This window comes from Aquarana catesbeiana, linkage group LG04 (genome assembly GCF_042186555.1).
Source record: "Aquarana catesbeiana isolate 2022-GZ linkage group LG04, ASM4218655v1, whole genome shotgun sequence".
In the NCBI taxonomy this organism is placed as follows: Eukaryota; Metazoa; Chordata; class Amphibia; order Anura; family Ranidae; genus Aquarana; species Aquarana catesbeiana.
In genome coordinates, this window is record NC_133327.1 from 474,729,696 (window position 1) to 474,751,441 (window position 21,746).

The 21,746-nt window shown below is 38.9% G+C and overlaps 1 protein-coding gene across 1 annotated transcript in view; it reads right to left on the reverse strand.

The window, feature by feature from the left end:
* The window catches only part of NUP133 (nucleoporin 133), a 1,112,480-nt gene that overhangs the window by 350,203 nt on the left and 740,531 nt on the right, over positions 1-21,746 (reverse strand). The window contains 1 exon segment of the mRNA XM_073627602.1: positions 7,562-7,658. Coding sequence (XP_073483703.1) covers positions 7,562-7,658 — 97 coding nt within the window.

Here is a 21,746-nt window from a genome sequence, read left to right on the forward strand (position 1 = left end):
TTTTCACTTATTGCTTTCAGAATTTGTTTAAGACCCCCCAAACCAAATATTTTCATGATCAGTAGAATAAAAAAAGAAAAAAAAAAAGTGCTACTAATTTTTTAGGCTCCGCGGTATTTGCGCAAATATTTATCAAACCAATATATTTTCAAAAAATACACTAAAACCATTATTAGCAGATATAAACAGCACATTTTTGGGGTTGTAATCCGCTGATCAGAGGTATAGAATTGTTCAGCAGCGTCTGCTGAACAATTCTGATATAAGTTTATGGTAATTGAAGTGACCATAAGCTTATAGGAGAGGGAGAAAGAAGGTCCATACGCCGTACTGACTTGGCCACCTGCAGGCACTTCTGAAGGTCCGTACGGTGTACACACTTGGCAGTAAAAGGGTTAAAACCAGCATATGTGCATGCAGATTTACTATAGGGCCAATATGTTAAGAGGTGCCAACTGCATTACAGTGCACACATCCCTATCATTCACCATTAAGGTCTTCAACTAAGAGAAAAATATGCTAGCAATATTTTCTAATAGAAGATTGCTCTATTAGTAGTAGCTGGAGAAATGTGCCCTAATCACAATTTATCCAATCAGAAAAACCTAAAAGGCTAAGGCTGTAACACTGCTAAGCCAAAATGTTTATTTTGGTTTAACCTCCTGCCGGCCACTCACAGTAAATTTACTGGGAGCAGGCGGCAGGTGCAGGCTCTGCAAACTGCTGTTCCGTGCTGTGACTGGATACAGCACGAGTTTGGTCCCAAACTTCCTTGTCAAAAGAAGTTTATTGAGTATACAATATTATAAAGATACATAAAGTAAGTTTACAAGGATCTATAAAGTAAGCTCATTGTTTTACAGTAGGGATTATATAGGTAAATATCATGAAATTTCAAATATTAAACATTGGGTTCACGTAAACCTAAATTAAAGATATATATCATTTCCTTAGTTACTTTTGTAGGTATTTAAATGATTTATACCTACTATATATATTGTTTACAGGTAGAGTGTATATAGGTCAAATAAATTCTGATAATGAGCTTTAATCGTAAGGTGGAGAAAAGGAAAGAGAAAGAAGAAAAAGGGTAGAAAGGCAGAGGTATGGTCCACAAGGTTGTCCCGCTCGTCAGTTTATTATTCTTTTTAGTTCCCTTTGAAGCCTTAGAATGGGTGTCTCTGTAAGTCATTTAATCTGTTACCATGGCAACAGGACAGAGTCATTGAAATTTGACAGAAACTGTTGTTTTATCCAAGGATGCCAAAGTTTTTCAAATTTTGGAATTTGATCGATGGCTACCATCTTAGCATGGGACATTGTATTATTCATTCTGTGAATTGTTTCTGCTAGTACCAACGTAGGAGATTTCCATGCTTTGGCCACTGTTTGTTTTGCAGCCGTTATTAGTTGGATCATAAGTTTGAAATGAGAGAGTGTTAACCATTCCGGTTTTAGATTAAGTAAAGTTATATATGGATCTGGTTGTATTATTTTTTTTAAATATTTTAGATGCAATCACGAAGACTTCCTTCCAGAAGGTTTGGATTACTGGGCACCTCCACCATATGTGTAAATGTGTGCCTATTTTTGGGCATCCTCGAAAACAAAGAGCTGAGGTATTAGGTGAATATTTTGACACTCTAGCGGGTACAAGGTACCAGCGAGTTAGGACTTTATAATTTGTCTCCAGTGCTAAGATGTTGGGTGAGGATGACTTAGATGTGAGCCATATGTTAGACCAGTCCGTGTCTTCTAAAGTTCGTCCCAGGTCCTCCTCCCACCTCTGAACGTAAGAGGGTCTATTAAGATTTACTACTCCATATAATTGATTATAAAGTGATGAAATTGTACCTTTAGCAAATGGATCTTTTGTACAGATTGATTCAAAAATGGATAATTGGGATAATGGTGTATCCCCCTTTAGGAATGGTGTATAGAAATTTTTGATTTGGAGATATCTAAATATCTCAGAGTTTGGTAGATCATATTTTTCTCTAAGCGATGGGAATGAAAGGAATGATTTAGATGCTATGAAGTCATTTAGTGTCTGAATGCCTGATGTTGTCCAAGCTTTAAAAGAATTTGGGTAGATCCATGCCAGATAAAAGGCCGGATTTCTGATAAAAGAAAGGAGAGGATTGTGTGGAGATTGTAACTAATATTTGGTTTTTAGTTTATCCCAGAGAGATAAGAAGTGTTTAGTTATGGGATTATGAATTTTAAAGCGGTCTTTAGGATCAAGCCATAACAAGTTTGATATTAATAGAGGGTCATTTTCTGAAGCCTCTATAAATACCCATAATGGGATTTCCTGTTTTGCATGGTATTTGGACAGACTGGCCAAATGTGCTGCTCTGTAGTAGTTAGTAAAATTAGGGTATCCCAGGCCTCCTTTATTTTTGGGAAGATGTAGTGTGTGTATAGGTATTCGTGGTTTAGAAGAGCCCCATATAAATGAAGTTGCTCTTTTTTGTACTATTCTCAAAAAATAGGAAGGAATTGGAATAGGGAGGACTCTGAATAGATAAAGCAATTTGGGTAGAATAGTCATTTTGATTGCATTAATCTTCCCTATCCAGGATAAAGGAAGTTGCGACCATTGTTTTATTAGATTTGTGATCTGTCTTAATACAGGAGGATAATTGGTTGAGAATAGGTCAGAATGAGATGCTGTTAAATGAATTCCAAGATATGGGATTGATTTTTCTGCCCATGTGAATGGGAGTGCAGCCCTAGCCGGGATCAATTCCATGTTTGTGAGCGAAATATTAAGCACTAGGCATTTCTTAGGATTAATCATAAGGCCAGATAGGGCTGCAAATCCATCAAGAGCTGGTATTAAGTTAGGACCAGAGACCTGTGGTGATGATAGAAAAAGTAATATATCGTCTGCAAATATACATAATTTGTGTGTAATACCTCCTACTTCAATGCCAGTTATAGTTTGGTTTGTTCTGATGTATTGGGCCATGGGATCGAGTATAAGGGCAAATAATAAGGGAGATCAGATTTGTATCCAGCGTATTTTATATAGGCCTTGGGTTTATTATATAATGCTTTGATCCATGTTAAAAAGTGGGGTCCAAAACCCCATTTTTGTAATGAATATTGCATATATTGCCAGGATACTGTGTCAAATGCCCTCTTAATATCGAGAGATAGAAAACATAAAGGGATTTTCCGTTTTTTAGCAATATGTGCCAATAACACTGCCCTGCGTATATTATCGCCTGCCTGTCTATTTGGCATGAAGCCTACTTGATCTCTATGTATTAATTTTCCTATAATGCTATTGAGGCGTTTTGCTATTATTTTTGCTAATAATTTAATATCAAGGTTTAACAGAGAGATAGGCTGATAATTCACACAGGAAGTATCATCAGAAAGGGGTTTTGGGATTATACAAACAATTGCCATTAGTGTTTCTTGCCGAAAAGAATGTCCTTCTAGAAGTTTGTTAAAAGTTTCAGTGAGAATGGGAGAGAGTATTTCTGAGAATGTTTTATAGTATAAAGCCGAGTAGCCGTCTGGGCCTGGTCTTTTGTTAAGTTTTAGGTCTTTTATGGCGTTAGCAACTTCATCTATAGTTATAGGCTCATCCAAACTGCTTTTTTGATTCTGAGACAACTTAGGTAAGGTTATTTTTGAGAAGGATTCAGCCTCTGTAGGATTAAATTCATTGTTTGTCTTGTATAAAGTTGCGAGATGTGAGTGAAATTTATGGACTATTTTAACTGGATTACAAGTATAAACATTTTTTGACAATTTCAAACGTATTGGTTTGAAAGATTTGTTAGTTGAATTTAATGCCCGAGCCAAATATGTACCTGGTTTGTTTGTATTCATGTAGAAATTGTGTTTGGAGCGTTTGAGGGATTTATCAACTGACTCAGTGAGAAATAGATTGTATTCCAATCTAGATTTTTCCAGATGAGATTTTGTACTCTGAGATGGATTATCTTGGAATGATATGTAGGCTGCATTAAAATTGAGTTCTAGTTTTTTTGCTAGATTTTTGCGTTCCCGTTTAAATAGTGCCATTTGTCTTTGTATTGTACCACGCAAGACAGGCTTTTGAGCTTCCCACAGTGTTATTGGGGAAATGTCTGTTGTATTATTAATTGATATGTATTCCTTTAAAGCTTGTTCAATGGCCATCAGATGTAGTGGGTGTTTGAGCATTATGTCCGGTAAGTACCACGTTGGGTCATGCGCTTTTGGTATGGCTGAGGCTATAGTAGTGTATACTGCATTATGGTCAGACCACGGAATCGGAATTATATCTGATGCAATAATTTCTGGTATCATTCCTATTGTTAGAAAAATATGATCTATTCTGGTGAAGGTTTGATGAGGGTGCGAGAAATAAGTGAATTTCTTTTTCATTGGGTTACTTTCTCTCCACGAATCTACCAGATTGTATTTGGAAAGAAGTTGAGAAAAAGGTAATCTAGAGGTTATTTTGGATGGTGTAAAAGGTGATTTATCTAGAAATGGGAGGAGGACCTGGTTCGAATCCCCACACATTATCACTGTTCCTATTTTGTGTGTATTAATCACTTGTAATATATGTGAGAGGAATGGTGTAGGTTGTTTGTTAGGAGCGTAGTAGGAAATCACTGTGATTGCTGTATCCATTATATAACCCATGAGTATCAGGTATTTACCTTCTGGGTCTTTAATTTCTGATGATAAGGTGAATGGTGTGGATCGGTGAAATGCAATTAGAGTACCCCTTTGTTTGGTACAGGCAGAAGCCATGTAAATTTGTTGATAAAAAGGAGAAATATATTTTGGAGTAGAATCTTTGGTGAAGTGTGTTTCTTGGAGGCATACTATGTGAGCCTTCTTGTTATGGAAAGTACAGAAGGCTTTGGTCCTTTTTTGAGGGACATTTATTCCCTGAACATTCAGGGAAAGTATATTCAGTGGTGCCATGGCAACAGATCAAATAGTTTTGACTTACTGTTTGTTATGCAGAGCTGACTGCGCAGATCAACCTGTGTGGACTGAAGAGATGAAAAGATAGAAAAGAAACCAGTGAATTCTGGAGTAAAGAGTAAACAAAAAACATATGAGATTAGATGATACATTGTATAAATTATTTTTTGCAAGTAATCACAATTTACCCGTGAAAGAGAATAAATATCTCTCTCAGGGGAATAAGTGCCTTTGTCACACTCCCACATAATATGGTTGGGAGAATGAGGGCTAATGGGGGTACACGGATCTTCCGCTTACAGGAGAGAAGTGCTATGTCAAAAGACATCAAAATGATGATTCATTAATTGGAGTGCAGAATATAGTTTTTGTTGAAATTATTTATTCCAGGGTGGTTGTATATGGTTAGTCTTGCCCTAGGCTAAATAATTCAGTTAGAAAGGTACTGTTAATAACTTTGGTATTGATGAAGATAGTTTGAATTATTTTGGGATTTTAACCCTTTTAGAGTAAACAATTACATATTTTATTCATATGTAACTGTTTAGATATGTTAACTCATAAAATTGAGGTTGTATTGCTTCAGATTAGAATAAACAAAAACATATTTCTAGGAACTAGTTAGGTACTAATATATTTGTTTTAAGAAAAGAAAGAAAAAGCTTCCATTACTTCTGGATTATTGAACATATTTGTCCTAAAAAGTAATAAATCTATTGTTATTACCTGAAAATATATAACTGAACAAGAATTTCCTTACTTCACTTATATATTCTAAGGCTATATGAATCAGAAGTAATAAGAAATATAACTGGAATGTAACTTGATCCCATACAGTGTGTGACTATCAGAATGCAGTTACATTCAGTTATAAATACAGTTTTTTTTATAGAGAACCATCTCTTAGTATAATAAATGAAGAGATATCAGGAATTAGGATGTCAGTCCATTGAATCTTCTTGGTCCATGGTAGATGTGGCATAACGGCCTCTTTTGTGAGAATGATGATTCCCATTTTGTTCTGAAATTTTCTGGGTGCTGCCTGAAGGTGAAGATGATGCCATTCTTCTGCGTGTGGGGGTGTTGCTGCTTGTGGGTTCTGTCAGATTTAATTTTAAAAGGGTTTGTTGTAGTTCATCTGCTGATCTGCTTCTGTAAATTGTACCTTGGTATTTAAATCTGACTGAAAAGGGGAAGCCCCATTGATACATAATGTTGTGGCGTTGCAGTTCCATTAGTTGGGGTTTCATGGATCGTCTTTTAGTAATAGTAAATTGGGATAGGTCAGCAAAAATTTGATAATTGTGTCCTTGAAAATTAAGTTCCTTTTTTTCTCTTGCAGCAATTAGTATTTGTTCTTTCATTCTGTAATAATGACATTTTGTGATTATATCACGTGGGGGTCCGTCTTTCTTTTTGGCTGTGAGGGCTCTGTGTACTCTGTCCAGTTCTAAACGTTCAATAGGGATATCTGGCTTTAGTTCTTGTAATAGAGCAGTAATAGTAGATTGCAGGTCTGTCACAGTTTCAGGTATTCCCCTTATGCGCAAGTTTGAACGTCTGGCTCTATTTTCGTAATCTTCGAGCTTAGTTTGAAGTATTAAATTCTCTTCTTTTAATTGTTCCAATTCTGTTATATTTTCTTGGGTTGTAGTTTCCCAGCTCTCTTATTTCTTTGGTTAGGCTGTTTGTTATTTGGTCTGAGGTTTGTTTTAAAGCCTTATGAAGCATCTTTTCAAATTGTAATAATATTACTGGGGATGCTGAGGAGGCTTGTGGAGAAGTTTGTGAGAGGATTTGTTCTGTATCTGACTCAAATGGAGAGTCTTGCTGTGACATTTTCTGTCTGTGAGAGCGCCCTGATGCTGTATATTGTGAGGTGACTGGAGCTGCTTTAGTTGCAGTGAGTGCCTGTGAGCTGATTTTTATTTCTGCCACGGCTTCCTCCCAGTACCATATTTCCTGCCCAAACTTTCAGTTTGTTCCCTGGGGAAAAAAGGTTCAAATGGATACCTTTTGAGCCTGCAGGCTCCGCTTTGTCCTTCTCTTCTCTCCTCAGCGGTGTGGAGCTCTAACAATGCATGTCTGCTCCGCTAGGCTCCGCCTCCTGTCCCCCTTGGTCCCAAACTTCAGCCAATGATTTCAGCTAAAACCTGCTAATCAGTCAGTGCCTGTTAACGCCAGCTTGCAGTACAGTGTCTATAGCTGTGTAAATCCCATTATACATAGTTTATATATATATATATATATATATATATATATAAAACTGTATTCCAGTTTGGAAATGCTATAGCTTTAAAATAACCTTATTATTAGACACACTTATTGGGTTTTTTTTTTTAACCAAAGACATGTAGCAGAATACATTTTGGCTGAAGTTTAATTATTCATGTTTGTTGGATTTTCATGTTATTGGCTTCTTTCTCTGCCTACTTTTGCTATAATCATTTAATCAAGTGTAAGTTTTACTAAATAGCATATGCATATACAAAACTAACAAAATATGGTCACTTAAAATTAGGATAATAAATTACCTGCACAAACGCTAAAAGGCACCCATTATTTAAAAGCACAAATTTGTGGATAAATAAAAATCTAAGTAAGCCATTATACATACCAGTCCATGGGATATACTCTGGTTCTTTATTCATATGTTCAATTTTATAAAGACATGCTTTATTTAGACGATACTGACTTGCAGCGTGCAGCATATCCTAAAATTACAATATTTAATTGTTAAACGCTTTGCTTAACAATGAATTATGCTTAACAAATGAATTGCATAACCAGACCGTTATTTAAACTCCATCTGAGCGCATATTTTGTACAATGGATATAAAAAGTCTACACATCCCTGTTAAAATGTCAGGTTTCTGTGCTGAAAAAAAAATGACAAAGATAAGTAATTTCAGAACTTTTTCCACCTTTAATGTGACCCATAAACTGTACAACTCAATTGAAAATCAAACTGAAATCTTTTTTTTAGGGGGGGGGGGGAAATAAAAAATAATGTGGTTGCAAGTGTGCACACCCACTTATAACTGGGGATGAAGCTGTGTTCAGAATTAACCACTTGCTTACAGGGCACTTAAACCCCCCTCCTATCCAGACCAATTTTCAGCTTTCAGCACTGACGCACTTTGAATAACAATTGCGCGATCATACAACACTGTACTCAAATGAAATTTTTATAATTTTTTCCCCACAAATAGAGCTTTCTTTTGGTGGTATTTGATCACCTCTGCGGTTTTTATTTTTTGTTAAAAAAAATGTAAAAAGACCGAATTTAAAAAAAAAAAAAATTTTTTTTTAAATATTTTGTTATAAAACTTTAAAAAAGGGTAATTTATCTCCTTCATTGATGTACGCTGATGAGGCGGCACTGGTGGGCACTGATAGGTGGCAGTGATGGGCACTGATGGGTGGCACTGGTCTGATACATTGATAGGCAACACTGCTAGGTGGCACTGATTGGCACCACTGGTGGGCATTGATAGGTGGCACTTGTAGGCATTGATAGTTGGCACTCATGGGCATTGATACGTGGCACTGGTGGGCACTGTCAGGTGGCAATGTCAGGTGGCACTGGCAGGGGGTACTGGCAGGGGGTACTGGCAGGGGGTACTGGTGGCACAAATGAGGCATTATTGCCTCCTCCTCTTCGGGACCGATGTCCCTTGCTAATGAGCCGGTGATCGGCTTTTTTTTCTCCTCGCACTGTCAACGCGAGGAGAAAAAAAAAACGATCACAGAGCTTTTGTTTTGATCATGTGATCAGCTGTCATTGGCTGACAGCTGATCACATGGTAAGGGGCCGGGACCGGCCCCTTACTTGGATCGGTGATCAGCCGAGTCTCAATGACTCGGTGATCACATCGCGCTCGGTGCGCGTGCACAGGGGAGGCCGTCATATGACGGCCTCCCGGGAATTAAGGTCCGCGCTGTAGCCGTCATTCGGCTATAGCGCGGATGTCAAGCGGTTAAGCAATCACATTCAAACTCATGTTAAATAGGAGTCAGTACACACCCTGCCATCATTTAAAGTGTCTCTGATTAACCCCAAATAAAGTTGAGCTGATCTAGTATGTCATTCCTGACATTTTCTTAGTCGCATCCTACAGCAAACGCCATGATCCGCAGAGAGCTTCCAAAGCATCAGTGGGACATCATTATTAAAAGGCATTAGTCAGGAGAAGGGTACAAAAGAATTTCCAAGGCATTAGATATACCATGGAACACAGTGAAGAAAATTTGGCACAACAGTGACATTACCAAGAACTGGATGTCCCTCCAAAATTGATGAAATGACGAGAAGAAAACTGGCCAGGGAGGCTGCAAAAAAAGCCTACATAAAGATTAAAGGAGCTGCAGCAATATCTGGCAAGTACTGGCTGTGTGGTACATGTGACAACAATGTCCAGTATACTTCATATGTCTGGGCTATGGGGTAGAGTGGCAGGACGGAAGCCTTTTCTTACGAAGAAAAACATCTAAGCCTGGCTAAAATTTGCAAAAACACATCTGATGTCTCCCAAAAGCACGTGGGAAAATGTGTTATGGTCTAATGAAACCAAGGTTGGATTTTTTTGGCCAGAATTCCAAAAGTTACAAAAGGCAGTACAGCGCAGATAGAACACACTACTACAAACTAAAAATAAGATCAAACAAAGAAATAGTCCATTTTCTTCATAGTAAGGAAATCATTGATGAATTCAGCAGAGAAGCCAGCATGTACCCAGTGAAATAGGTGATCTAAGGTTCAGGTATGGTGACTTAAGTGACAACCTCCACCACCGATAGTAATGGCCGCTCATCTCCAATGATGGACCCCTGAGTGTATCAGTCAGGTCAAACACAGTGGTCCCTTTATAGGGTTATGTCAGCAGGATCAAATACTGGTAATGGGAATTGGGCTTGCTATGTCTCAGGCATATCATCATCAGCTTCCAGATAAGGTACATGAAACAAAAGCAACAAAACCTAGTGCTCTCTGAATACTAAAAGCTATTTATTAAAATTGTAAAACAGTACACTCAGAAGTATCGCACTGTACCCCAGTGCTAAGGATGGACAGCAAAGATACACAATGTTTCCACGAAGAACAGCGTGTAAGGACGCGGGTGACGTCACAATCCAAGTCACGTGGTTTCCGTACGCGTTACGTCCCAGGGGCGGGACTTCATCAGCGGTGAGGGCATGACGTAAGCCACCCGCTTTATACACAATATCAGCTGACCACTGTGGCCAATGGAAACAAATGTGAAGCCATCACCATAACGACCAATGGACCACAGAGCGCAAAGCGCAGCAGCAAAGGAATACTAAATATAAATCCAACACTGATGTCCGAGGTAACTATTAACTTCACAATCAGCTCAAACAGTGCTATACAAACGCTGACCATACTGAATCGGACCAACATCCATAGATACTATAAGTCAAAAAATTAATTAATGAAAAACAACCATCAGCACATCACCCCATGTCCCTGTTTTTCCTTTTCCTCATGGAGCACTCATTTAAAAGTGTTACAAAACATCACGTAAACAATGTTTACACAATAAATTAATAGACTAAACATAAAAATAAAATACGATAAAAAATCACCGATCAGATATAAAACAATTAACATCACACTCTACAGTCAAGCCTCCAGGCACAAGAACTTTGGTTTCATGAATCCAATAAGATTCTCTACGATTTAGTTGGCGGATGAAATTGCCACCCCTCCAATGTTTAATGACCCTTTCAATACCCCAAAAACTCAAGCTCTTTGGGTTCTGATTATGTAATAACTTAAAAAGCCTAGAGACATTGTGCGACTTTAGATCCTTTTTTATGTTGTTTACATGCTCACCGAGCCTGACATGGAGAGGTCTGGATGTCCTCCCAATATATTGGAGGCCACACCCACACTGGAGCATATACACAACCCCAACTGTCATACAAATGATAAGCTGACCAATCCTATATTTCTTATTAGTAGCCGCAGCTACAAAGTCTTTCCTCTTTTTAATATTGCATTTAGAATGCCTGCAAGTTGTGCATCGCCCGCAGGCATAAAAACCTGAGAGGAAGGAGAATAGTCTACTTTCCGACCGTACCGGAGGATCAACTACTCCTGGAGTAGGACGAGATGGCAATAACGGTCCCAATACTCGGTCCTGCTTCAAAATCGACCAATTCTTCTAAACCAATTTCTCAAATTTTTTATACTGAACGTTATAGTTAAGAACCATTTTAAAATTTAGAGATACTGGCAGTTGTCTCCTTAACCTTATTGGACACTAATGATGACCTCACTATGTCGCTGTCTAGGAGATTTTTATCATATCCCTTTTCCTGAAACCTGGAGGATAACAATTGTGACTGAGCAATAAAGTCATCTTCCCATGTGCAATTACATCTGACCCAAACTGACCCCTGGGGATGTTACACTTATGGTGGCAACTCCCCAGCGGAATTTAAGTGGGCTTCAGATAATTGCACAACTGAAAATTATCACGATCCTTCCTTCCAGATTTCTAGATCTAGAAATTTTTACTGAAATTCCAAGAAAGTTGAATATTCTTGGTATTGCTATTCAATGTCTGTACGAACATATCCAAGCTAGATTGGTCACCCTCCCAGACCATAATAAGGTTGTCTGTGTATCTTTTATAGCAGACTAACTCAGGGGGGCGGCGCCTAAAGATCACATGCTCCTCTCAGTGGGCCATAAACAAATTGGCCACACTGGGAGGGAACCTGGCCCCCATCGCCACGCCCTTGTCTGCAAATAAAATTGATGGTTAAACCAGAAATAATTTCTGGCCAAGCAAAAACTTAAACACTTCAAAAGATATTTTTGATGTTTTTCTGAAAGGTCAGAGAAAGATGTTCATGGCCCACTGTACCGAAGAGAGGGCATCCTCATGTCCAATAATCGTGTACAGTGATCCAATGTCAGCCGTGACTAATGTACTTTAAGGAGAATATTTCACTGATTCAATAATTTGAATAATATGTTTGGTGTCTTTGAGAAATGCCTCAGTCTTAGACACCAACGGTTGGAGGACACTGTCAAATACTGGCCTACCCTGGACGAAATGGAAACAATTCCATTTACGATAGGCCTTCCAAGAGGGTTGACACTATCCTTATGGATCTTTGGCAGGCAGTATATAATTGGAGTCCTACAAAAGAGTGGATCCAAATATAGCACCTCCTACTTGGTGAGAATATTGACAGCTTTCCCTTCCTCTATCAACCAGTGTAATTCATCCTTAAAGGACAGCATCAGATCTTTATTCAGAATTTGGTAAGTATCCTGGTCACTTAACAACCTGTTCATTTCAGCCAAATATTTAGCCCTTTCAAGAATCACCAACCCCCCCCCCCCCCCCCCCCCCCCCGTCTGCTAGGCATATGATGATATTGTTTTTCTCCAAAGACTCCATACCCTGTTTAATATAGTGGGAATCAACTACTTTCTGTATTTTCATTTTTTCCAAATCCTTTAACAGCATATTTTTAAACACCTCTAGATACTTATTGTCAGCATTGAGAGGGTTAAAAGTGGATTTATTTTGAAGATTAGAATGAGTACCTTCTGAAACAATAGGATGCCTAATAATAGGATTGGATAGGAAATATTTTTTTCATATTCAAATTCCTAATGAATTTGTGAATATTAACATAAGTGTGGAATTTATTAAGATTTTGAGTGGGAGCGAATTTAAGTCCTCTGTTCAGAACTTTCATCTCATTTTCACTCAAAGAACAACCACTCAAATTATAAATACCAGCACCTACTGGGGTTTTTGTCTTTTGAATTCTCTTAACCCCTCTCCTTCCTCTCTTTTCTTTTCTTTTTCAGGGTTGGCCATTTGATTGTGGGGACTGCAGGGACTGATGACCCCTCCCCGGTCCATTCTGTGCCCCTGAAAAATCCCCTCCTTCATGAGCCCCATTATATTGTAATGGAGCAAATCTATTAGAAATAGGTACCTGACACCCTCAAGGAAATTGGGACATCCTCCTACCTTGATTACCATGATGAAGATTAGGTTCCTGCCTATGACTATCCCACCTATGTGGTGATTTATAGTTAAGTTGATGGAAATACTTGTCCCTAGAGGGGTATGTAGAACACTGTTCTTCCTCCCTCTACCTCCTTTTCCTTTATGATTTCCTCTATGGGTGAACCCTCCTCTGGAAGTGGACGGAACAGGTTGGGGATATTCATAGTCATAAACTGGATAAGAATTAGGTGGGGGCAAGGGTGATTTAACATCCACCTGAATGGGAATACTCTCAAGTGTAGATTGATTAGAAACATTAACCATCTGCCATTCAAATACATTGCCATTATGGAAATCATCAGAATCCCTTATATATTTTTTCTTTTTCTTATTTTGAACCTCTGTGTCCCATTTAATGAGTTTATTTCTGAGATCCACAGATATGCCTGGGACATAGCAAGCCCAATTCCCGTTACCAGTATTTGATCCTGCTGACAAAACCCTATAAAGTGACTGCTGTGTTTGACCTGACTGATACACTCAGGTACACTCAGGGGTCCATCATTGGAGGTGAGCGGCCATTACTATCGGTGGTGGAGGTGGTCACTTAAGTCATACCTAAACCTTAGATCACCTATTTCACTGGGTACATGCTGGCTTCTCTGCTGAGTTCATCAATGATTTCCTCACTATGAAGAAAATGGACTATTTGTTTGATTTTAATTTTAGTTTGTAGTAGTGTGTTCTATCTGCGCTGTACTGCCTTTAGTAACATTGATCTATATAGGATTTGATATTTTGACCATCAGTATTTCAGCTACAGTATCTTTAGGGTTTATTTATAATATCGATTTTGCGCTGGTTGATTTTTCTCTTTTTAACCATAATTCCAAAAGATACGTTTGGCGCACAAAACACTGCACATCACCAAAAGAACGCTATACCCACCGTGAAGCATGGTGGTGGCAGCGTCATGCTTTGGGGCTGTTTTCTTCAGCTGGAACAGGGGTAGAGAGATTTATGAACAGTTCCAAATAGCAGCCAATTTTGGCACAAAACCTTCAGGCAACGACCCAAAGCATACATCCAAAACAACAAAGGAATGGCTTCACCAGAAGATTAAAGTTTTGGAATGGCCCAGCAAGAGCCCAGACCTGAATCCAATTGAAAATCTGTGGGGTGATCTAAAAAGGGCTATGCACAGAGATGCCCTCACAATCTGACAGATTTGGAGTGTTTTTGCAAAGAAGAGTGCTGTAATAAAATCAAAAGGTGCTTCGACAAAGTATTACTTAAAGGGTGTGCACACTTATGCAACCATATTATTTGAGTTTTTTATTTTTACTTCCCTCCACCTAAAATATTTCAGTTTGTTGTTCAACTAAGTTGCACAGTTTATAGGTCATATTAAAAGGTGGAAAAAGTTCTAAAATTATTTATCTTTGTCTTATTTTTTTACACAGTAAACATGCATTTATAATGTTCACCAAATATCTCTGAACTGCTATGAGTTGAAAGATAAGCTAGGCTGCACCAATGCTTATCAGCTATCCTATCTTGAGATAGGATAGCTATTTTTAATACACTTTCAGTGTCAATAGTTTCATTAATGTCTTCAAACCTTTTTTAAAAGGTTATAAAAAAACAAGGAAAGCCATCATACTATACACCTGTCTTTACCTACCTCCTACTTTGTGCTATGAATATTGTTTAGTTCCCTCATAGGAGAGCATTTGGAGAGGTAAGACTCCACTTAAAAAAATTCCCTCTATACAAAGTTCAGTTATAGATTCTCAAAAAGATTGTAGGTTCTAGATTGTTTAATGTAGTAGCTAAAAGCCAATATCAGTTCCAGAGCCTAAACTTTATAATCAGGACAAGCAGAATAGCAGTAGTGAACTTTAAAGGCTGTTGTATATGAATAAGCAGAAACTCACCAATCTATGATGCGATCACTATACTGCAATATTATGATTGATACAATTCTAGATTAGTCCATTTGGTTCTGTATGTTCTACTGTTTTATAAGTCCTGTAAACTGTATATAGAGCGATGTATTGCAATAATCCAGGTTTTCTTTATTGCATATCATGTGACACAGAGCAGCTATATCACACATATACACAAAGTTGTGCTCATAAGTTTACATACCTTGGCAGAATTTTGATTTCTTGCCATTTTTCAGAGAATATGAATAACAAAAACTTTTCTTTCACTCATGGTTAGTGTTTAGCTGAAAACATTTATTATCAGTCAACTGAGTTTACTCTTTTTAAATCATAATGACAACAGAAACTAAACAAATGACCCTGATCAAAAGTTTACATACCCCAGTTCTTAATACCATGTATTGCCCCCTTCTAACATCAATGACAGCTTGAAGTATTTTGTGGTATTTGTGGATGAGGCTCTTTTTCTTCTTAGATAGTAAAACTGCCTATTCCTCTTGGCAAAAGCCTCCACTTCCTGTAAATTTTTGGGCTGTCTTGCATGAACTGCACGTATGAGATATCCCCAGAGCGGCTTAATGATATTGAGGTCAGGCGACGGAGATGGCCACCCCAGAACCTTCACTTTATTCTGCTGTAGCCAATGACAGGTCGACTTGGCCTTGTGTTTTGGATCATTGTCATGTTGGAATGTCCAAGTGCGTCCAATGCGCATTCCTGCTGATGAATGCAAATGTTCCTCCAGTTTTTTTTTGCATTCATCTTGCCATCAATTGTGACCAAATTTCCTGTGCCTTTGTAGCGCACACATCCCCAAAACATCAGCACTGGATAAAAGATGCAAGGGTCTGTCAGGAGTCCAGAAACTCACTGACCTTTTATACACACTAAATACAAGCAAACAGATCACAGGTGAGAATGGTAATCTTCAATAGCCATTCAAACCCCTTTGTGTTAACTTGTGTGCATGTTATCAGGCCAAAATCACCAGGGTATGTAAACTTTTGATCAGGGTAATTTGGGTAGCTTCTGTTGTCATTATGATTTAATAAGAGTAAACACAGTTGATTGATAATAAATGGCTTCAGCAAAACACTAACCATGAGTGAAATAAAAGTTTTTGTGTTATTCATATTCTCTGAAAATGGCGAAGAAATCATAAATTCTGCCAGGGTATGTAAACTTATGAGCACAACTGTGTATATACATACATATATATATATATATATACATATATATATATTATACACATACACACACACACCTCAGCTCTTTTGAAAGGATGATTTTTATCAAATATCTCAATGAACTTAGATTACAAAATTTTTTAGTTTTACTCAAATTAGTTGATTCAAAAATGTATACACCCCACAACAAAAACTACTACATCTAGTATTTTGTATGACCTCCATGAACTGTAAGGACAGCACCAAATCTTCTAGGCACGGAATGAACATGTTGGAAACATATTGCAACATCTATCTTTTTCCATCCTTTAAGAACAACCTCTTTTAGAGCTTGGATGATGGATGGAGAGTGATGCTCAACTAGTCTCTTCAGAATTCCCCATAGGTGTCTGATCGGGTTCAGATCAGGAGACATACTTGGCCACTGACTCACTTTCACCCTGTTCTTCAGAAATGCAGCAGTGGCCTTAGATGTGTGTTTTGGATCATTGTTATGTTGCAAAAGTGCACGAAGACCAAGGGCATGGAGTGATGGTAGCATCTTCTATTTCAATATAGAGCAGTACATCTGTGAATTCATGATATCATCAATGAAATGCAACATTTATCTTGGTCTTATCACTCCAAAGTACAGAGTCCTTACAGGCTCTTTTTTCAGCGTGGGCCCTGGCAAATTCTAGGCGAGCTTTTTTTGTGCATGGGCTTTGGGAGAGGCCTCCTTCATGGACGACACCTATGCATGCCATTCTTCTGAAGTGTACGCCGTATTGTGTCACAGGAAACAATCACTCCAGTTTAGCTTTCTACTTCTTTAGACAACTGCAGTGAACTTGCATGTCGATTTTCTTCAACCCTTCTCATCAGAAGATGCTCCTGTCGGGGTGTTAACTTCTATGGATGACCTGGACGTCTCAGATGGTTGCAGTTCCATCTTTGTTAAATTTTTGCTATAGTATTATATATTATTATAAATAGTATTATAATATATAACAGTATTCTGATTGATAAGTAAAGCTTTGCTGATCTCCTTGAGCCTTCAGATTTCTTGTCTAAAGAATTTATTTTCTTTCTCAGGCAAAGAAGGGACACAACAAGGGGAAGGAAAGGGGAGTGCTGCTCACCCATGGTAATAGAAAAAAAAAAGGAAGAGGATTTCCCCAGGTGGGATTTTTTGGCAGCGGGGTTAAAATATTAAACCAATGTTGTATAGAAAGAATTATATTTTATTGTACAAAAAATAATTTAACACCAAGGTTAAAAAATTAGCTCTAGTATAGAGTGTTTACAAGTCTTGTGGGATCAAACACGCATTATACAGACATATTTCCGTAACAACATTATACAAATATTGTCAATATCAGAAAGTAAAACTGACACGTTTCAACCTATAAATCCAAGGTCTTCTTCAGAGGTCAGTCTGTTAGGGAATATAAAATGAGGATACACATGTAAAGGCTTAAAAAGTCTATCCCGTATGGACAATACCTGCATCTACGCAGGAATTGTTCAGACAATACTCTTTTCAAACAAGAAGCCTATAATCTGCAAACCAGACTGTTAGCACTACAGCCGTTCCTGCCTTGGTAAAGCCTACAATAGAGCAGCCGCACAATCCCAATGCGAACCACTATCCAAAAAAGAATACGACAGATGACCCTGGTATGGATCCTACCAGGATCATTCTGCGGTTCTCTAGACAGCATCAGGAAATTAGGAACATCATCCAAAAACACTGGCCTATACTCATGGACGATCCGAAGGTTCGCGGCTTCATTTCAAATAGTCCATCAATAACCTATAGACGTGCTACCTCACTAAAAGACAAACTGGTTCAAAGTGAGTTCAAGGATGAGCAAAAAAGATCAAAACACTTCTCAATCCTTGGATCATTTCCATGCGGACACTGTTCTTTTTGTCAATATATAAGACGGGATAAAACATTCCGCCTTCCGAATGGGGTACTGTTCAAGCCTATGCATTTTACCAACTGCCAGACACGAGGGACAATATACCTCATGTCATGTGAATGCGGCGCATACTATGTTGGTAAAACAAAACAAGAATTTCACTGTCGGATGTCCAAGCATATCTACCACATGCAGATTGGCAATCACTATCTACCACTAGGACGACATGTAGTAACAGTACACAATTACAAGATGCCCAAGGTATCCTTCACCACACTCGATCGGATATACACATACCGAATCGAGGCGGTGATTGGAACAAAATTTTGTTACAACACGAACAGAGGTGGATATTCAAATTGAATGCCACCTCGTTCCCGGGACTGAATGAGGCCATCTCGTTAGCCCCATTTCTAAAAGGTTTCGTTTCTGGAAAGACTCATTAGAGTCTTTCTGGCTCCCCTTGAATAATAAAGAACCTCTTGGTTATTGCGGGCCCCTTCTGCTTCCTCTTTTCCCCTCCCCCCTCAAATATTTATGATTTTGTGCTATTTGATTGTATTTTGTATATATTATTTGATATCTTTCTCTTCTTTCCCCTTCCCTTTTTTAGTATTTTATTCTGATTAATATTGTGGATTTACCAAGATATGTGATTTTTCTTTGCACGTACGGATGCTTCATGCGTATGTACATTAAAAACCAATGAATATATCAGCTTGGTATAATATAACCATGTATGTTATTGATCATCATTTTTTTACATATTAATTTTTGTAGGCTTTAGGCAAATGCAAACAATTATCATATTCCCTTTTTTTTGCCTGCCCTCTCCCCCATTTGAGGTCTGGCAGCCCTGCTGCCATTGCTTCCGGACTGGGGGTTCTTCCTTCGATGTTCCTTCCCGGCAAGGGGGGGGGGGGGGAGCCGTATCTTGTTGCTGGCTCCTCCCCCTTCTTCCCCATCAGACACCCAGGCTGGCCCTGGCTGTTACATTGGGGATACTTCCTCCCTTGCCGGCGGCGTTCGGGAACATCCTCAGACGTCCCCGGTCACTGCGCATGGGCGGGGCCCCGTGCGTGCGACGCGGGTGCGTCACGTAGTTATGATGAGGATGACGTCAGTCTGGGGCCTCGGCTCGTCCCGAACGCCGGGGAGGCCATGCCCTTCATGACGGTCTCACGGATCGGCTTAGTGGGGGGAGGCGCTCACACCTGCGGTGGATCCGCTTTTAATAAATACACACCCATAAGTAAGGATATATATATTTCAAAAGAACTTACACTTGCAGTCCCTCTACTCGGTTGGTCTGACATCTCTGCAGCTCCTACATTGTAAGTACACTCTCCTGCTATGTGTCTCTGCACCGTTATAGCCCTATACAACTATGATTGGTTTGCTACACTGATTATGTACTCATAATATGTTTTACATCTTGTATAATACTATCCTTTTTACATATATATTTTCAGACTTGTCGACTCGGTTTGGATAATTGTCCACTGAGCCTGACATAACTTGTGGCCAATCCTGGGCCAAGTCACAATCGAGTCTGATTACATAGGGCGATACGGTGCAGCCTCACATTTGCTTAGACATTGGTTGAGGTAAACACTCAAGATTATTTGCCACATTCATGTATGGTTTTATTGTGGGCACTTTTTTCCTTTTCTATCATAGTCACGTTTTTTGCACGTTTGGGTTTTGCTTGCTTTGTAGGATGTGCAGTATACACTGCACGCACTTGTTTTCACCCCCACAGCTTAAAGTACCGATTATCACTTACACACCATGTTTCTTTTATTCACTCCTAATCATCCTATTTAAATGAGCTGATGCACACCACTTGGACTTCCCATCTTACTCAATTCCCTAACCTTTGGTTCTCAATTCACTTTTATGTACTGTCCTTATCCACCCACTCACATATATATATATATATATATATATATATATATATATATATATATATATATATTCAATATTATAAGGCTACAATCTGCATATAAGGTATGTATGCAGATGGGTGCCCTTCACCAAACTATCCAACCAAGGAAATACTTTTCTGATATAATGTTTTGATATACATCATGGGTGCGTTTTTTAAGTGTGTTTTCTTTGGGTCTTCGCTGCAGGTGTTGCCTCTCCCCGACCGATCGTTTGGCAGGGTGGGGGGAAGTTCTTAGCGTGACCTCTCGTAAGCCACATCGTTGGACTTTTGCTCTGGTGCCGGTGCCAGTGGAGGTGTTCTGTGACCCCTTTGGGGAGAGAATAGGCACTTTGGTTTTAAAAGGGGACCCCCACATAGGAAGCTCTTTGCTCTTAGGACACGCACTATTGGATGACTATATCATATAGAGTATTGCATATTATTTTTATTATACGCAATTAAGCCTTTACATGTGTATCCTCATTGTATATTCCCTAACAGACTGACCTCTGAAGAAGACCTCGGATTTATAGGTTGAAACGCGTCAGTTTTACTTTCTGATATTGACAATATTTGTATAATGTTGTTACGGAAATATGTCTGTATAATGCGTGTTTGATTCCACAAGACTTGTAAACACTCTATACTAGAGCTCATTTTTTAACCTCGGTGTTAAATTATTTTTTGTACAATAAAATAGAATTCTTTTTATACAACATTGGTTTAATATTTTAACCCCGCTGCCAAAAAACCCCACCTGGGGAAATACTCTTCTTTTTTATTTTCTTTCTCAGGGCTTGTGACATTTCATTTCCAAGTGGTGTCATTGCTGGCAGCATGAAATGGGAAGGGGTTTTTGTTAAAGCGGAGTTCCACCCTAAAGTGGAACTTCTGCTCATCGGATTCCTCCCCCCTCCGGTGCCAAAATTGGCACCTTTCAGGGGGGAGGGGGGGTGCAGATACCTGTCTAATACAGGTATCTGCACCCACTTCCAGGCATAGATAGCCGCAGAATAGCCACAGATGCCCGCCCGACCCCCTGTTGTGTTCTGGGAAACACACAGTTCCCAGAACACAACAGGGACCAGTGAAGACGCACAGCGCGACTCGTGCATGCGCAGTAGGGAACCGGGCAGTGAAGCCGCAACACTTCACTTCCTGATGTTTATACACCGCTCCTAAACCGCCCCAAATATGCTGCTTGCAGGACTTGTTTTTTTTTTTTTTTTAACATCCCCCAAGCGCACCACTCCAGCGCATGCTTTTATTCCCACATTCCAGTAGCGATTTCATAGACATTTGTGCGGGTTTCTGCACAGATGTCAATGGAAATTGCACCCCGAAATCGCCAAAAGTAGTACAGAAACTACTTTTGGAAATCGGGAGGACGGTGCCATTGCCGGCAATTGACGCCGATTTGACATGTCAAATCGCATGTCAAATCGCACAAAATGTGAACCAGGTCTTAAGCAGGAACATTTTAAAGAGGTTAAAAGCAAGTGAGAGAATGATATACATGTGTTGTGTAAAAATGAGGAAAAATGTAAGCAATTTAAGAGAGAGAACCGGGTATGTGTGTGAATGGGTGTGCTGGGGCTTTTAGTTCTACAACTTTTTCTTATGTAGCTCTGTGCAGAAGTCCCCCCCTCCTTTCTCTAACAAAAAAGGAATGTGCGGAGAAAATGAGATTGAGAATATTACCCACCCATGACCTTGATAGACTGATAATATTGGCAAAGTCACCCAGTTGACTGCAGGTAATAACATTATATGCAGGCTTAATTAATCTAATGATAAATGTGATCACAGTTATTTTTTACATAGTA